Below are 16,468 nucleotides of genomic sequence, written 5' to 3'. Positions count from 1 at the left end.
TAATGCTTCTGCTGTCCAAACGTCACCCAGCAGCCAAGGCAATGGGGAGGCTTTTGCTCAATTTGCCCTCAGGGTTGCTGTTCTGAACTCCAAAACATCTGAAACACCCACGTCTCCCTCTTACTGTCCACCTGCAGAGGAAGCTCTTGAGAATTAAAAAAAATTAAACTGATGTAGTTTAGTTCCTCTCTTAGCCCAATTCCTCATGCATAGGTTGTGCTTTCTGCATGCTGGGGCAGGCCCGGACAGCTCATGCCAAAGCTGCATTTATTCTGTCCCTTCCATGTCAAAGCTATAAGGAGAAAGAAAGGCAGGAGGAATGCAAACAGAGGAGGAGGAGAAGGATGGTTCAGGCTTCAAGCTTTTCTTTTTTTCTCTGGGGCAGTCTGTGTAGTAAAGCTCTGTCAAGAAAATGCAGACGAAGAAAGGAGATGTCAGAGACAGGCTTTATTCTTCTTCTTGTTCTTCTGCACTTCCTCTTCCATTTTTCTGTCTGTTTTGTAGGACTCTTTACCATACCTCTTTGTGTTTCCAAAGCTCAGTCTCTCTACTCTTGATGACTTCTCACAGAGTAGAGATCAATACAGCATAGAAGTTTACCTGCAACAGGGCAACCAGTGATCATAACCACACTTCAGCCACATTGACAACTTTTCACAACCCTTTCCTTCAGCCTAGCGACCAAGAACCTACATTGCTCTTCCAGCCAAGCTGCTTTCTTGACACTGTGGTGATGTCCTAAAACCTTTGCATTTTGTTCCACGGCAGTGTGTTAGTGGGTTTCCTGTGTCTGATGCTTATGTTCCCAGCTGCCTTATATTATTAAAAGGTTCTAAAATACCCCAAATAGCTTTACATTTCCCCTGTTGGAAGCAGTCACAGCAGCCTCAAGGGTGTGATGCAATTGCAGGCTTGGGGTAGAGTGGCCTACGGTATTGCAAGTGGGAAGGGAGGTGTCTCTGAGTCAATCTCTCTATTAATGCATGCTGCCCATGCAGCAGGAAATCTGAGAACATCTGCACTAGGAAATCCCATTCTTCCTCCCCGTACCAATTATCTCAGCCACCTCACTTGGCACTGTTAGCTCATGTGCCGATAATAGCCAGTTGGATGTGGTGTCTGAACAACTTTGACACACCAAATCTATGGGTGATGGTTTCCTTGTAGGCTGGATGAGAAGGGCAGAAGGTGATTGCTGCCATGATGGAATCCAATTCCTAGCGGGAAAGATCTATGGATTTGAATTCTTTTATTTTAAGGACATGTGGGTTCCATGATAATGCTTCCTTTGGGTGCAACCTACCTTGCACAGTCTGGTTTAACACTGGCTGTGTGCTGCCAAAATGGCTGTGAATAACCTGTGCTGAACTCAATCTCATTATTTTTTTCACCAAGGCTTTTAAGATCTGGTTGTCTTCTCACTGGGGTTCCTTCTAGCCTTAGAGACCATGATTTGAGACAGTTTGGGTTTTCAGTGGGTGCAGCTGGCAGTGGAGGGCTGCAGGGGCCTCTCTAAGGAGACACCTGGAGCTGCCCCATGCTGGACACAGGTGGTTCCAGACGGATCTGCAGTGCCCCACCACAGGACACAGCAGAACCCATCAGGAAAGCTCTTGGCACCTCTGTGAAAATGTATTCAAGAAAGGGCAAAAGGCTGCATTGGCAGTGAGGAAAAAAATCTGTGTGGGCACTCAGGTCAGAGCAGGAGGAGGAGGTGCTGCAGATGCTAGAGCAGAGGTTGCCCTGCAGCCTGCGGAGAGACCATGGCGGGGCAGGTGGCTATTCTCTGAAGAATATTGCGGCCTTGTGGAGAGGAGCTGGCACTGGAGCAGGTTCTCCTGACAGGAACTGTGGCCCATGGAGGGGACGCCTGCTGCAGCAGGGGAAAATTGTGAGGAAGAAGGAGCAGCAGAGAGGAGCTGTTATGGACTGACCGCAATGCCCATTCCCCATCCCCCTGCATGGCTTGGGGTAAGGGGAAAGGAGGTAGAGGAGTCAGGAATGGAGGAGTGAAGTTGAGCCTAGGAAAAAGCAGTGGGATGAGGTGAGGGGAAGGCATTGCTTTAACTTATCTTTGTTTCACTATGTACAAATTATTTTAATTGGCAGTAAATTAAATTGTCCCCAAGCCAAGTATGTTTTGCATATGACAAATTGGTAAGTGATCTTCCTTTCTTTATCTCAACCCACAAGCTTTTTCATCTTATTTTGTCCCCCTGTGCTGTTGAGGAGGGGTTGTGAGAGAGCAGCTGGGTGGGGTCTGGCTGGCATTTAGTCAGAGAAGCTCAAGTGCCATATGGCTGGTTGCCTCTCAATTTCAAACTCTGTGTCTCCATTTCACAGTCCTATGTCTGGGCTAAATGCAAGAGCAAATCGCTTGTGCAGAACTGTCTTGCACTTTTTTAATTGGGAAGGTCCTCTCAGTATAGTGATGAGAGTATACATCCTGCTGACACTTGGTTAATGAATAAGAGCTGTTTGGATGGTGATGTTTGTGCAGACCAATTTGTAGGCACGCTTTCAGGTCTGTTTTCTTGCTAATTTGCCTGCAGATCTTAGCTCATTTTGAAAGACAAGTTTATTTGTGGGTGGGTTGTGAACAGTTCCCAGCTAAATCTGTGTAGGCCTTACTGTATAATACAGGGGGCTTTTTGCTAACAGAGAAAGAAATAGAAGAATCAGTGGAGGCAGATGAAGCTGGAGATGTCTCTTCACTCTTCAAATTGGTTCCTGAAAGACGATGGGAAATTGTACATATGGTATTTTGACAGTGTCCTGCGGTTCTGGTGCTGGACCATCTTAAATCACAGTGCTAATGTCTTCTTCAGCTGCGCTTATTATGATTGCACTTTAAATTCTGAGGAACAGTGCAGAGTTGTATGAGACAAACAAACAAAAAATTACTGTTACTCTGGCAACTGTCTATCCACCTCTGAGAAAAATTTTTGAAATTTCATTAAGAAATTATTTACCCCAACATGTGGGTATTGTCAGCTATTGTACTTTCTTGCCTTTTGCCAGCAATAAATCATCTACTTAGAGATTTGTTCATGTAGTTAAACTCATAAGCATGGTCAGAATATGTGCTCCTGCTTTTGCTTGCACCACATCTTCAAAATTCAGCACACTGTCTATCCTAAAACACCGGGAGAAACACTTCTTGCTAATACACCTGGATTTGTGCCACAGTGATAATCAGCAACCTGTCATTATCAGAGTCTGGTAGGCCAGCACTGTGGTGTCAGGCAAGTTACAGTATGTTTACCTGTACACACATTAAAGTACTGATTGCAGTGCAAAGGAACTGGTCTGACTGCATTGAAGCAAGTGGCTACCTTTTAATCCAGTCAGAGCTCATGGACTGAAAAGTCTGGTTCAGCCTCCGAGGTAGTTAGAGTGGGGGATGGAAGCAGAGTTAGCTGGAGCAGATCTCTGATGAGAAGAGGTCTGTCTCTTCTCTAGGTAGGTTGTGTTTGAATGCTTTAGTTGTGCTGAAGTAGAACAGCCACTTGTACCAGTCAGGCTTATTTAGCAGAGAGAAAGGTTATTGTTCCTTCTAGGCAACACAAACTACCACCCATCTGGGGCTTCTTTGGGCTCTATTTAAGAAAATAAGCTAGCAAAGTAAAGCCTCTTTTGCATGCCTAGTGTCTTTTTGGATTAGTGTCCAATTGTGGCTGCTGCTAGCTAGGTTGAGCTCTTCTGAGATGACTGATGGATGCAAATACAAGGACAGAGAGCACAAGAGAAAAGAAAGAAGGGATGACAGCCTTCAAAATGGTATGTTAAATTCTCCAGCAGCTGGCTCTTTCTATGCAAGTTTTGCCAGTGAAAACTACCTTTTCAAGTCAGTGGTGTTTGGATCTCTCTGTGCTGGGTCTGGAGGCAGGCAGCTTGTCTGCTCTGATAGAAAGGCAAGCACTATCATCCATGAGACTTAATGTAAGAACCTATTTGCTGTGCTCTCATTATATGAGTAGAAACTTTATGGGATGGTCAGAGCTAGCAGCGAGCTAGGCAAATCAAAGGCATCTGTTACAGGCAAATGTTTGTTAAAGTCTATAATGGTACATGAGAGATTGACTTGATCAGCATGATGCCCCATTGACCCTCTCAGCTGAATGTCCAGGTCTCCATTTACACATAGGTCAACTGTCAGAACTCTTCTCTGCAAGTGTCAAGTTTATCCCCCCAGGTCTGTAGTGAGAGGCCTTAACTACTCTACCAACATACCCTGGAGCTAACCAAATAGTACCAGCACTTCTATGCATTTGTATACCAGCAGCAGGGAAGATAAATGGCTTATTGTGCTCATAGTGAAGGTCAGTAGGTCAAATACTGAGTAGCGTCTGTTTTGCAATCTGTGCCTAAATTATAGGAAACATTTACGTGTGTGCTTAAATCCAACCCCAAACACTAAAGAGCTTAAGAACACTCTTACATTGAGCACATTCCTGAGTATTTGCACAAATAGGAAAAATACCAAGCATTGAAAACATGATATCCAAAATGTGTCCATGTCTTGGGTTTGTTGTAGGAAGTTAGCTGAGCCTGTGTGATATTTCTAGCCAAACGAGCTGTGAGTAAGTAATATAGCTTACCTGGAGCCAAATCCTGCCTCCCATTAGTCAAGAGTCTCTCTTCAGTGGCCTTGATTTTATTTTTTTGACTGGGTAGGGAATACATTATTCATCCAAAGGTTATTATGTGGTATTTTACACCTTTTTAAAATAAACCACTCCCTCACCTTTTTTGATATAGTCTAGTTAAAGCATTTGTACACGGAGAAATGAGTGGAATAAAATTCTGGCATCAATTAAGATCTTGTGTTCTAACCTATAAAAATGAGGTGAAGTATCTGAGCTGGAATGCAGAATCTGGAGAAAGTAGTAAGGTAGTTTCCGGTGCTATTTTTGTATTTCCTGAGGCTTGTGTCATTATGTGCTGCCTTATTACTATTCTCTTATATAAGATATGAAAATAACAGAGGGAAATTGCTTTTCCATTCTATTTCCTGAAGTCTAAAACACACCATTATTTCATCTTGCATTCAGCTATCTCTGATATTTAAATGCTGAAGATCCATATTAGATGGATGCTTCATAACGTATGTCCATGTTCCTGAGATTTTGGTTTATGTTTAGAGTTCCTTGGAATATTTCTCTCCTTCCCTTTGTTGCTCCTTTGTTGTTTCTCTTGTTTACTACAGTTAAAAGTATTTTCTTTCTCCAACTAGCTTGTGTATTTTTTATTTTGTTTTGTTTTCTAATGTTTTCTCTCCCTGAATGCTGAAACTTGCTCAGATTAGTCTGTGACAAATTGGTTATGTGGTGAGGCCCAGGGCAGTATGGTAGGAGCAAACCTACTCTGGTTTTGCAAGTATTTTAGCTACGCTGTAGTATGTGGAACTCTTAGAGTGGTAACACAGTAGCTCTTAAAAATTCTTTGCTTTATTGAGTATAGTAATGTAACCCATTTGAGTTTGTTTTGGGAAAGTTTTTTGAAGGACAAATGTCTAACTTCAGTCACAATTAGTTCCTTCAACTATTACTAGGTCTTGGTGTTGTTATTGATGTACTATGGATGTTTTCTTTGCATTTTGACAGGTGTACAACATGTTTCAACATCAAAGTCTTGGAATTAAAGTCAACATTCGAGTGACCAAACTAGTCCTCCTTCGCAACCGACCTGTGAGTTCCAACTCATTTTTACCTTGCTCCTGTGATTGTACTGTGGTAGTCTCACAAGCAGGGCAGGATCCCTGTGCTGGGGTGGGAGGGAGAAGTGGGGCATGCCTGGCCACGTGATCACAAACAAGTTGTAAGTAGTGCCTGCCACACTTCACCAGGCAGTATTAAATATGAAAAGTATAGAGGGCTGTGGGAGTGAAAGGAGCTACAGTCCTTTCATTTACCCTTCCTGGTAAATTTTTATCTGCTTAAAGTTGCAAGCCAGTCTCAGGAGTTAACTGTTACAGAAGTTAAATATTATATGGCTCTGGTATCAAATATATAACTTCCAGGCTTACAAGACTTTTGAATGTAGTGCTGAATTAGAAGCTTATGACTGCTGCCAGGTGATGGAGTTTGTTCTCTAGATCAAATGACAGGAGTCAGTGTGGATTCCAAAGTCCCTAGTTCACCTGCTCAGATGAAGCTGATTTTGTACTTTTTGTTCTATCACATCTATATCTTTGAGCCTCTGATTTTTCATCGGAGGTCTAATGCTTTATGTAGAATGTGACTGATATTTCTTCTTTTGTATCTGTTTGGGGTTTTTTTTTCCAAAAGGCGAAGTTGTCTATTGGGCATCATGGAGAGAGGTCTCTGGAGAGCTTTTGTCAATGGCAAAATGAAGAATATGGCGGGGCAAAATACCTTGGTAACAACCAGGTTCCAGGTGCAAGGGATGACACCCCTCCTGTGGATGCTGCTGTTTTTGTAACCAGGTATAGTAAGGTCTGGTTTATCAGTTTACTTCAACCAATAATGGCCCATAGTCAATGATGGGGTGGTTATCTGGTCTAGTAGTAATCTAAGAAAAAGATCTGTTGATGATGATACATCTGCTACCTACATGCTGTTCAGATGCCTCAGATGAAAGTGATTTTTCTTGTTTCTGTGTATACTTAAAAAGGTTGTGCAAAAGCATCTCTCCTTTTGAACCAGAGCATTGTTGTAGTCATGGTCACTATATCATGTTGTAGTCAGGGTACAGGCAAGACATGGCTGTAGCACAGGAGATACTTTTTTCTCACAGCAGTGGGTGTAAATGGAAAAAAAATAGATGAGGTTTTAGAGCATAAGGCCTTCTTCCTAGAAGAAAGAAGCTGTGGAATTGAGAACGCAGATGAGAACAAGTGCTCTGTGTGTAAGTAGGCATGAATCAACTGAACAGTCTGAGAGGAGCAGACAGTGTGTCAGTAGTGGGGAGGTCGTGAGGGAGTTATCTCCTAAAGAAAGTGAGAGATGAATACCATAAAATAAATTAATTTTCTCTCTTTTTGCCCCAGGAAATAACCACTTTAACACCCCTCCTCTATCACAACTGAGATAGAGGAGGTGTGCCATTCTTAATTTGTTTGTATGTTTGAAAACTGCTGCATTTATTTCAGATGTGAAATAATTTGTGTATGAATACTTAAGCAAAATTCCTTGCAGCCTGCAGCTCTGTACCTACTGATGTATTAAACACATCAGGGTATGGCCCAAATAAATTAAGCAAAAAGGGTGTTGTCCCTATTAACCTGTAGTCCTTTTTCCTCTAAGTTTACACTACCTGAGCTCAACCTCACAATACAAGTCCCATGTTCCTCACAGTTACCATAAATTTTGAGTAGCAAATTCATGGTCTTTTAAGTTGATTGCATATTTTAAGATGTAAATGAAGAATGCATTGTTATAGAAATGATCTCTAAATATGTAAAGTGAGCACAAAAATATAGTGTAAAATGGATGCTGTACGTGCTAGAAAACACTACTTCCTACCCCCTTCTTCCCCAATTTGAGAAAAGAAATCTGTATTGCAGTTTGGTATTGCTCACCTCTTTCACCTTTTTTTCTCTGCCAAAAATGTAAGTAGAAATATATGTTTTTGCATAAACTGCCATTCTGATTGTAATAATCTATTCTGTTAATAGTCACATTGCAAATTATCCATGGGATTTTGGTGAGTGTTAAGTAAAATAGCTGGTGAGGCAGGCATGGGGCCAGCAAAGTGCCTAAGAATGCACCTTCACAGACATGTGTGCAGTTCCCCCAAATCCTTCCCTCTCATCTGTATTCAGTGTAGTCCAACCAAGCACTTAAGCAGATACTTAACATTTTAGACAGGGTGAATAGTTCTTTTGAAGTCAATGGGCTGCACATCCTGGTTGTAGTTAAGCATGTGCTTCATTGGATCAGGGCCTAAATAAATAACTAACATTTTTGTTAAACTCATCTGGGCATCCAGTTGTCCTGCATGACAAGTGGAGCATACAGAATCTCTTCTGATGTGCTCTAAGCACAGGGTGGAGGGAATGAGCGGAGCATTTAATCTGTGCAGTCTCTCCACAGCTTATAAAACTGAATGCATAATGTCAGGCTAAATAAGTTGGACTCAGGCATCTGAGGAAGAATTTGTAGGGTTTTGCAGTCAGAGTAGCTGGAGAAGTACAGCTTCAGTTGGGTTAGAAACTAGATTCGGATTTTGTGAGAAAGGCTCAGGCCAGGGAGCACACTACTGTGCATAAGAGCAGAGTTTTTCCTGTTTGATAGGCCAGCATGTGTACTTGTAATCTTTTTCCTTCCTTCTTGCTATGTCTTGTCATCCTTAACCCATCCCGCTTCTGCCGCATAGAGGATGTCGCATTGCTTGGAAGACTTCTGGCCCGGCAGCCCAATTCCTGCATCAGGAAAATGAGGTTTTCTACTCTTGGCTTTGGAAGTGTGTGTGTGTGTCCCTGGACCCTCCCCAGACTGTACAGATGGACCAGTGGTAGAGGATATGGGAGCAACAGCATGTCCAGCAGAAGTAATTGCGCCAGAAAAAGCAGAAGCTGAATTTTCAGCAGCTGCAGCTGCTTTAGGAATAGAAACAGATTCTTTGGGGTCAACCTCTGAAGAAATCCCTCTGGTTCCAATCTGGCTGTGTTCATTTCAAACACCAAGGCATGCGTGCCTTTTGAAACTTCACCTCTAACTGATGTTCCCCATATACTCATTTGTATGCAAAAGTAGATTACCTAGGTGGCAAATATCCCCTCTGTTGGATTTTAATAGTATCCACCTGATTGAGTTCTGGGTAAGAGGCATTTTGTGTCTGTGAAATAAGATGTACAATTGTCCAGTAAATAAATGAGACAGTGGGAATAATCTATTAAGAGCCCAGAAGGTCTGAGTGTAGCGTTGTGGTCTCTATAGTCATCAGACTTTTCTTGTTCAAGTTCTGTTTTTGAACTTGCAGTAATTCAGATTTCTGGCATCTATGGATAATGTACTTCATGTTTTAATGGGCAGCTGACCAGAATAACTTCTGTCTGTAGAATCTGTATCTTAGTGATCTTAGAAGCATGTCTTATTTGAAACACATTCCCCCTCTTGATCTTCTGTCTTTTGCATTCCTTAGGAAATCTTCAGACATACTCATGTTCTCCCCACCTCCTGGCTGTAGGTGTTTGGGTCACTTTATAGGTGATGTGATAGTAGAGTGAAGAATGACAAAAACACTGATAGGAACAGAATTCAGAGCTGTCATTAAGCAAAGACGTTTTTTTCCTGACATACTGGTGTGGTTATTCCATTTGCAGCCTGCTCCTCCCTTCCACATCTCTCCAGCCCTTTGCCTTCCCATTAAATGGGCAAATGAAGCAATTCAATGTGCATCGAGGAAACTGGGCACATAGTGCTACTAAATGTATATATGGATGTGGAAAGTTTTTTTTGGCAGGTTTTTGACTGTACCAGTTTCCTCTGTCCTTTAGCTTTATGACCCTACAGGGTTAAACTGGTCAAAAGATGTCATTTGAAGGATGCTGGGAAGTGTCCATTAAACAGAATACTTCTTATTCATGTTGCACAGTTCAACTACTGTCCTTCTTTCTTACAGGAAGGACTTGAATTGCAGAATTAACTTAGCACTGTTAGGTATTTTTTTCCAGTTCATGTGAGCCAGATGGAGGAGTGACTGTAGGAGGAGTTCTGAGCTCTTCTTTTCTGGCTATTTTTATTGAACAAAAGCAATTGACTTGTTGTCATTTTTTTAGAAGAATTGTTTAAGTCTGCTAATAGAAACACTCTGTTCAGTACCACAAGTGATAATGACGGAGAATTTCACAGGTCCCTAGAAGGTGAGATCACATGTCCTGCTTGATTCAGTCAGTGGCTAAAAGTGAAGAGTAAAATTGCTTCACAGCCTCAGTGTGTGATTTCAATATATTATCCATGACTTAGTGTGATAAGGTCAGATGTTGGATTTGAACTGCAGCTCCTGGAGTAAGAGTTTTATTCCAACATAGCTCTATAAAGGATTCTGCTAACAAAACTATGTCTCTGTGGTAAGAGACCTCTGCACACACAGTGAATATTAAGATACCTTTTTTATATTCTTGGAGTGTCATTATAGTATCATCCATGTCAAGCTCTCCCTTCAAAAATACAGATGCAGTTAAGCTCAAAAATGTGCCAGAGACCTGTGATTGAAACCTTAGTAAAAGCAGATCAGTTTCAATGCCATGATGGGGCCATCTTACCTCACTGGTGTGACTGCTCCACAGGTGAGATCTTTCTTGGTGCCTTTTCAGTCTTTGTCTCCCCTCTGATTGCCAGGAAAGGACTGTAGGAGTTTCAGTATACAGGTTTTGTGATGGGGTGGCTTCTTGCCTTTAGAAGAAGACTGAGACCCGCCAAGTTAATTTGTGCCTAAAGGTTTGGATGTGCTTTTCTGTTTGGCCACAGATTTTGGGGGTAAAAAGTTTGCAATAGGTCTGGATGATTTAAATCCTAGCATTTTGGTACCCAATCTTTGAATAGAAGGATGGTGTTTCTTGGACTTGTGTTTATGACAGTTTAAAGGATGGGCTGAGGAGGTTTCATACTTGCAGGCCTGCATGCCGTGAATTGGGCAGCTGCATTCAGTTCTTCTTGCTGACTTGTTTCAAGTCTTCCCTGACTAGATAGCATCACAACACTCTTTTTACAGACGAAGATTGTTCTACCTCTGTAGGAAAGTCTGCAAGTTGTGCAGGATCATTTACAAGACCCCTCATTTTATGGCATGGTGGTAATTTCTCCAGGGAGCTGCCTGGAAGTGCCAGACAGCTTTCAGTGTACAACAGTGCAAGGAGCAAAATTGCTGTGCTTTATTTGCAGAGCTGGCCAGCCCCTGAAGAGAGATGCTTTTCTAGCAATGGCCTCCTGCCATTTACTAATAGTTTGGCTATCTGTTGTCACAAGAAAAGCATCTGTTTGATTTACCAGTTTATATAACATAATAAGTCCTTAAATAAACCTCTGTCAAGTTGGCTCTGGGAACTCAAGCAGGCATGCTTGTGCCAGCTCCGTCAGGAGACTGTCATTAGTCGTCTTTGGAAAGGCTGGAATGCCAAGGTGGCGAGACACAGTAAGGCTGCGGTGAAAAATGAAAGCTGGGGCTGGTGTGTGGTCGTAGCTTCCGATTTTGTTTTGTTCCTATCTGATTTTTTTTAACACTTTTATGGCTGTAATGGTTTTTTCTACATTGAAGTATGGTTAGTTTTCAGTGTCTGCTTAACAAGAGCTGGTAATAGCTGTTGTTCCTCTCCTTTTAAGCCCTTGACAACTTGATTTGTGACTTTCAAAGGAGTTTGGTGTGAAGGATTTGGGTTCATCAGCTACAGTCCTAGGCCTTAAATCCCTTTTCCTATAAACCCTAGTTTCATATTTTTTCTTCAAGAAGAAAGTATTTTTAATATTTATCTATTTTTATCTTTTTCTTAGTATTTATCTTTCTCTAAGTATTCTCTAAGTATTAACTTTCTCTAAGTATTTTTAATCATCCCCCTGCCAAACTCTTAACCTCAAAGTCCCACTGGGGACTCAGGCATTTTAAATGACACACTCCAAATGTACTAATATGATTCTCTCACTAGCCTCCCCACAGGGTGAGGAAAGCCATAATGATAGAGATTATGGTTCCTCAGCTTCCCTTGGGTTAAGGAACTTCTGAAATGTTTTAGCACATGTGATGCTTTTCTCTAGCTCCTCTTTATAGCAGATTGCACTGCAAAGTAGTTCTGGTAAAGATAGCCCCTAAAAGTTTAGGTCTCAGTGCTTATTGAAATGTATTCAAACCATTAATTTAGTTATAAAATACTTTTCCTCCCACACCGCTTTTTCTGTCATGAGGAATCTCGTTTACAAAATCTTCTCACGTAAAGTGTCATTGCTTAGATGGTGAGCTTCAAGGGTTTTTATTCTGTTTCTGTTTAATACAGCTCCATGGATCCCCGGTTGATTTGTGGGTGCCAGTGGCATATGTAGTATCTTTTCCTGCCTTGATGAGAAATGGGGAGACTGGATGAGATTTGGGGGAGTAACAGAGACCAAATGAAGTCTCTTGAACCTGTGTTGCATTCAAATCATAAAATGGCAAATCTGACTGTAATAAGTTTAGCTGAAGCCAATTCACCTAGCTGTTACCTGGCAAATCCTGAAAATGTCTTTCTTCTTTTTTGTCAACATCTGTCTTTCTCTGTTTAGTCCTGCTTCTTTCTTGTCCTTTTCTATTCTAGTGGAAGAAGAAAAAAACTGAAGAACTGAGAATTTCTGGGTATACATGATCAGTTCTGGGTCTCCAGGCAGTGTCCCCACATATCTCCTCCTCCCACTTTTGATGGTGCTGTTGCATCACAGGGTGTCTGCTCCTTTTTGTTACAGTTCCCTTGTGAAAATAAGAGATTCGGTTTTAATCCAGTGGCTGAAGAAGTCTGACATCATAGAGTGAGGCAGTACTCTTTTACATGCTAAATCTTAAGTCTGTTAAATTGGACTGTAGTATGTGCATCTGATTCACATAATTGCTTGTAATCTTGCAGTAGCAATCAATGCTGCTATCTGTGTTGTCATGAGGTAGACTGCACAGCAGTTTAAAAAAACCAAAACAAACCCCAAACCTCAATACCGGTGATATACGAGTCATGCATCACTGCTTTTTCCTAGCCTGAAGTCTGGAGGCACAGGATACATTTCACTTCTGTTCTGTTTTTGTTTTTAGGACAGATTTCTGCGTACACAAAGACGAGCCTTGTGACACTGTGGGTAAGTCAAAGAAGTAAGGGAGAGTATTTTGATAGCCAACTCTATGCTAAGAGGAGGTTTCTGTGCAATCTTTCATTTTTTGGTTTGCTGTGATGTTACTTTTGCTATTCTGTATAGCTCTGTGATGCAAATATGGATTAGTTGAGCAAGGTATGAACTATAAATAAGCCATTAAATATTAACCCCTTCTAAGCACCGGAGGTCTCTGAGTTCAGGAAGTAATCTTAGTATTTCTACTCCAGAGCGGACGTAGAATTAGATAAGCGGAGGTTAAGAAACTGTCTTTCGGTGTGTCTGTATGATGCTCCTTTCAGTGTTCTCTCACCTAAACCAAGAATTTGCTAACTAATGAATATATTTCCCATTGTAAGAACCTGTGTAACACTCCCATATCAAACTGGCACTCAGACATCAGAGAAGAATACCTCATTGTAGGATAGCCAAGTTAAATCTGCTTTTCTGCCTCCTGCTCCTACTTCCTAACCACTTTTAGTCTTATTGAAACCCTGGATACACATGGTCCTTACATCCCACAAATTAAATACTTTATTTATTTATGTATTTAACTTAGGTTAGCAGTTACCTTCACTGTATCTGTTCTCCTGGTATTTTTTTTTAATCACCACAGTAGCAGCAGTGTTTGGAGGCATAGCTCAACATCCTCTCTATGATGATTACGTGATTTATTTTTTTTTTAGGCTTGCCTCAAAGTCAAGTGGCCCCTTTACATTCTATGTAAACTTGGAATAGATCCTGATTTTCAGCTGATCTTACACTCCAGTGTTCAGAGAGACACTTGCAGACCAGGGCTTGTTATGCTGACAATAGTGGGTGATGAGGAAAGAGCGTGGGAGAAAGTGCCTTCAGTAGGAGCTCTGAAAGTACCTACAGAAGTCTCATCTCAGAATGCAGGTCCTTCCCTCTCTGTGTTGTGGAGACTGATCAGGTGAAAGGAGGAAATACAGAGCTGAAAATGCATACATTTTCTTTTCAAACATGAAAAAGGACTGTCCTCTACGTCCAAGTTTTCTTTCCAGTCGGAATCCCTCACAATGCATTTATTCTGTGTCCAGTGGAAAACACACTTGCACTGAGGAAAGTTTTTATACTGTGTACCTGCATCTGAACATGACTGTGGTAAGATACAATAAAGAAGTTAAAAAAAAAAAAAAAAAAAAGCTGATGGAAGACACATGCTGACTAAGGTCAGAGCTCTTTCCATTTTTAAAGACAGTATTGTTGAAGATCTCTATTCAGGGAATTATATTACCATAGACAACATGACTAAGGAAATATTTTTATGACTTCTTTTCTGTTCTTACAATACCCAAGTACTTTCCTGGGCTGCAACTTGCTGCAGGCTGTGGCTGCAGTGGAGAAAATGGAAGATCAGAGCAATAAAGATTAAACTCATTTGTTAGTCTTTTCAGTGTAGTTTTCCAAGATATTTACAAGGTGAATGTTCCTGGGATAAAACCAGTCTGGCCTCTTTGCTCTCTTCAATCCTACTTTTCCTTCCTTCTCCCCTAACAGTTTCATTATGTGGCAGCAAAGCACTAGCATCTTCACTTATGCATTTTCTATGCCCCGCTGTTTCTGTTGCCTGAACCCAGAGGCAGTGTGCCTTATCCCTGAGTACAGATGAAATCCTCCATCATATGATACCATCTTTTCTTAAATACTGTTGAAATAAGTAAATATTTTGATAACATCAATTTTCAAGCATTATTGTCTGTACCCAAGCTGGCAAGTTACTGCAGTTGTTTCAGATCATCTACAATTTAGGCCCTTAACTCTGTGTTGTATATACTGTTAGCATATTTTGAAAGTTTTATTCAAAACCATAAAACAAGGAACTATTTCGGTAGGGCTGCAATCTGAATGAAGTCCACTCAAGTTATACTGCACTCTGATATCTCATCTGTCCCTGCCTTGAGAAGTACGTCATATGCATAGTGGCTGGAGGTAGAGCCTGAAAAAGAGAACCAATTCTTTTGTTCATCAGCTTGCTAAGGAGTAATGCAATGGTGCAGTATGAAATTGGAATGCTGGATTTTAATGGATTGCTATCCATAAAACAGATATTTCATGTTTCTGCGTCCTTATGTGTAACCTAAGCCTAGAGGACAGTATCTGTTATTTATGGACAATGTGTCTGATGCCTTGAATATATTATATACTTGTGATTTATATAGAGATCATTGCCTTCTGTGGATGAATGTAGCACTATTAGCTTCATTCCTCTTTCTCTGCCAAAGGTATTGTATTGGTGATATAACTATGTGATTTTTCTTTACTGATGAAAGTTAGCCCATATGTAATCCATTCATATTACAGATATTAGATCAGAAGGGAATTTGGCCTTGTTGTGTCATTTGCATATGTCTCACAGCAGAGGAAGAATAAATTAAGGAATGTACATCTGTGGCATGCACCTGGTTTGAGAAAGTCATTGGTGTTGGTAGTACTAAATTTTAACTGTGTGAAAGATCCTCCAGTTTTCTTCCTTAGTCAGAACAGGGAAAAAGAGGTGTCGGTTGTAGAGAAGTAGGTTTTTAGTAGCCAGCATTCTATGCCCTATATATATGCAATGTAACATGGCCTTTACTTGGGCTTAGTATCAGTGCACCAGTTGAAGTAGGCTGATGCCCATTCGTATACCATACTGGTTTATGAAGAACTATGTTGATGTTTCAGCCGTCTCTTTTGTTGCCAAATTCCTATTCCTCACTCCAGCTGTCAGATTGTCCCCTCCAAATCAGCAAGACCGCCTGCAAAAGCAAGAAGCTAGTCCAAGGAGTGACATCCATTTGGTCTTGATGGTGATGCTGAGGTTATAGCACTCCCCAAAATTCTCTAGAACAGCAACTTGCTTTCATTTCTCATCTTATACTTCACCTTTATAGATGAAGAACATGGTCTCAGCAGATGCATATCTGTTTTCATACCTGCTTATGGATAAAGTTGGCCATTGCAATGTGGTACACTGCCATCCTGTAAAGGAAGAAACATCTTTCTGGTGAGCAGGCACTCTCCTAAACTAGGAGACTGGGGCTACTGCTCTATATAAGGCAGAGAATCTGGACTCTAGACTCCTGATTTCTATTCCCAGCTCTGGCATTGACTCATTGTGTGTCATTTGGCAAGTCACTTACATGCTGAATGCTTCTGTCTTCCTCTGTGAAATGAGGATTTTGAGTGCAAAGCTACAGGAGATTGCGTGGCTTAAGAAGTTCTCATACAAAGCAGCGTGATGTCCTTGAGTATATGATGCAATACAAGTCCAGAATCTAATGTTGCTTAGTCATGTTTAAGAGACTATAAAGAATCTGTTAGATTATGTGTACTGAAATAAGAGGACTCAGAATGCTGTAGGTAATGTTTTTTTTTAGTGACAGTGCCTTGATTTTCTTTATATTGTAAGAAATATGGAAGCAAAACTTTCCCTGGTGGAAGTATTGAGGCCCAGCTGTTGTTCGGAAGTGAGATTATGAAGTTTAAATGGCTTATAAGAGGTGTTCATTTGTGCTCAAAAAGATCCATATTGAAAAACCTGTCTGGAATCTTTGCCTGCCATGCAGACACAGAGAGAAAACAGCAGCAGGAGGTTTGTATTTGTATTCTGGCAGGGGCCCCTCACTGAAACCAGTTGCTCTGGGGACTTTGTTCAAATTTTCTTGGCCCAGCTGCCA

At 41.2% G+C, this 16,468-nt stretch overlaps 1 protein-coding gene across 2 annotated transcripts in view; it reads left to right on the top strand.

Annotated features, from left to right (window-relative positions):
- ADAMTS17 (ADAM metallopeptidase with thrombospondin type 1 motif 17) overlaps window positions 1-16,468 on the top strand; it is a 198,485-nt gene that overhangs the window by 33,332 nt on the left and 148,685 nt on the right. For both annotated transcript variants that reach the window (XM_049811684.1, XM_049811685.1), the window contains exons 5-7: window positions 5,607-5,690; window positions 6,291-6,448; window positions 12,733-12,776. In XM_049811684.1, the coding sequence (XP_049667641.1) occupies window positions 5,607-5,690; window positions 6,291-6,448; window positions 12,733-12,776 (286 nt within the window). The remainder of the gene's footprint in view (window positions 1-5,606; window positions 5,691-6,290; window positions 6,449-12,732; window positions 12,777-16,468) is intronic.

The sequence above is a fragment of the Accipiter gentilis genome, chromosome 10 (assembly GCF_929443795.1).
Source record: "Accipiter gentilis chromosome 10, bAccGen1.1, whole genome shotgun sequence".
Lineage (NCBI taxonomy): Eukaryota > Metazoa > Chordata > Aves > Accipitriformes > Accipitridae > Astur > Astur gentilis.
This window is presented reverse-complemented; position numbering and strand designations above follow the sequence as displayed.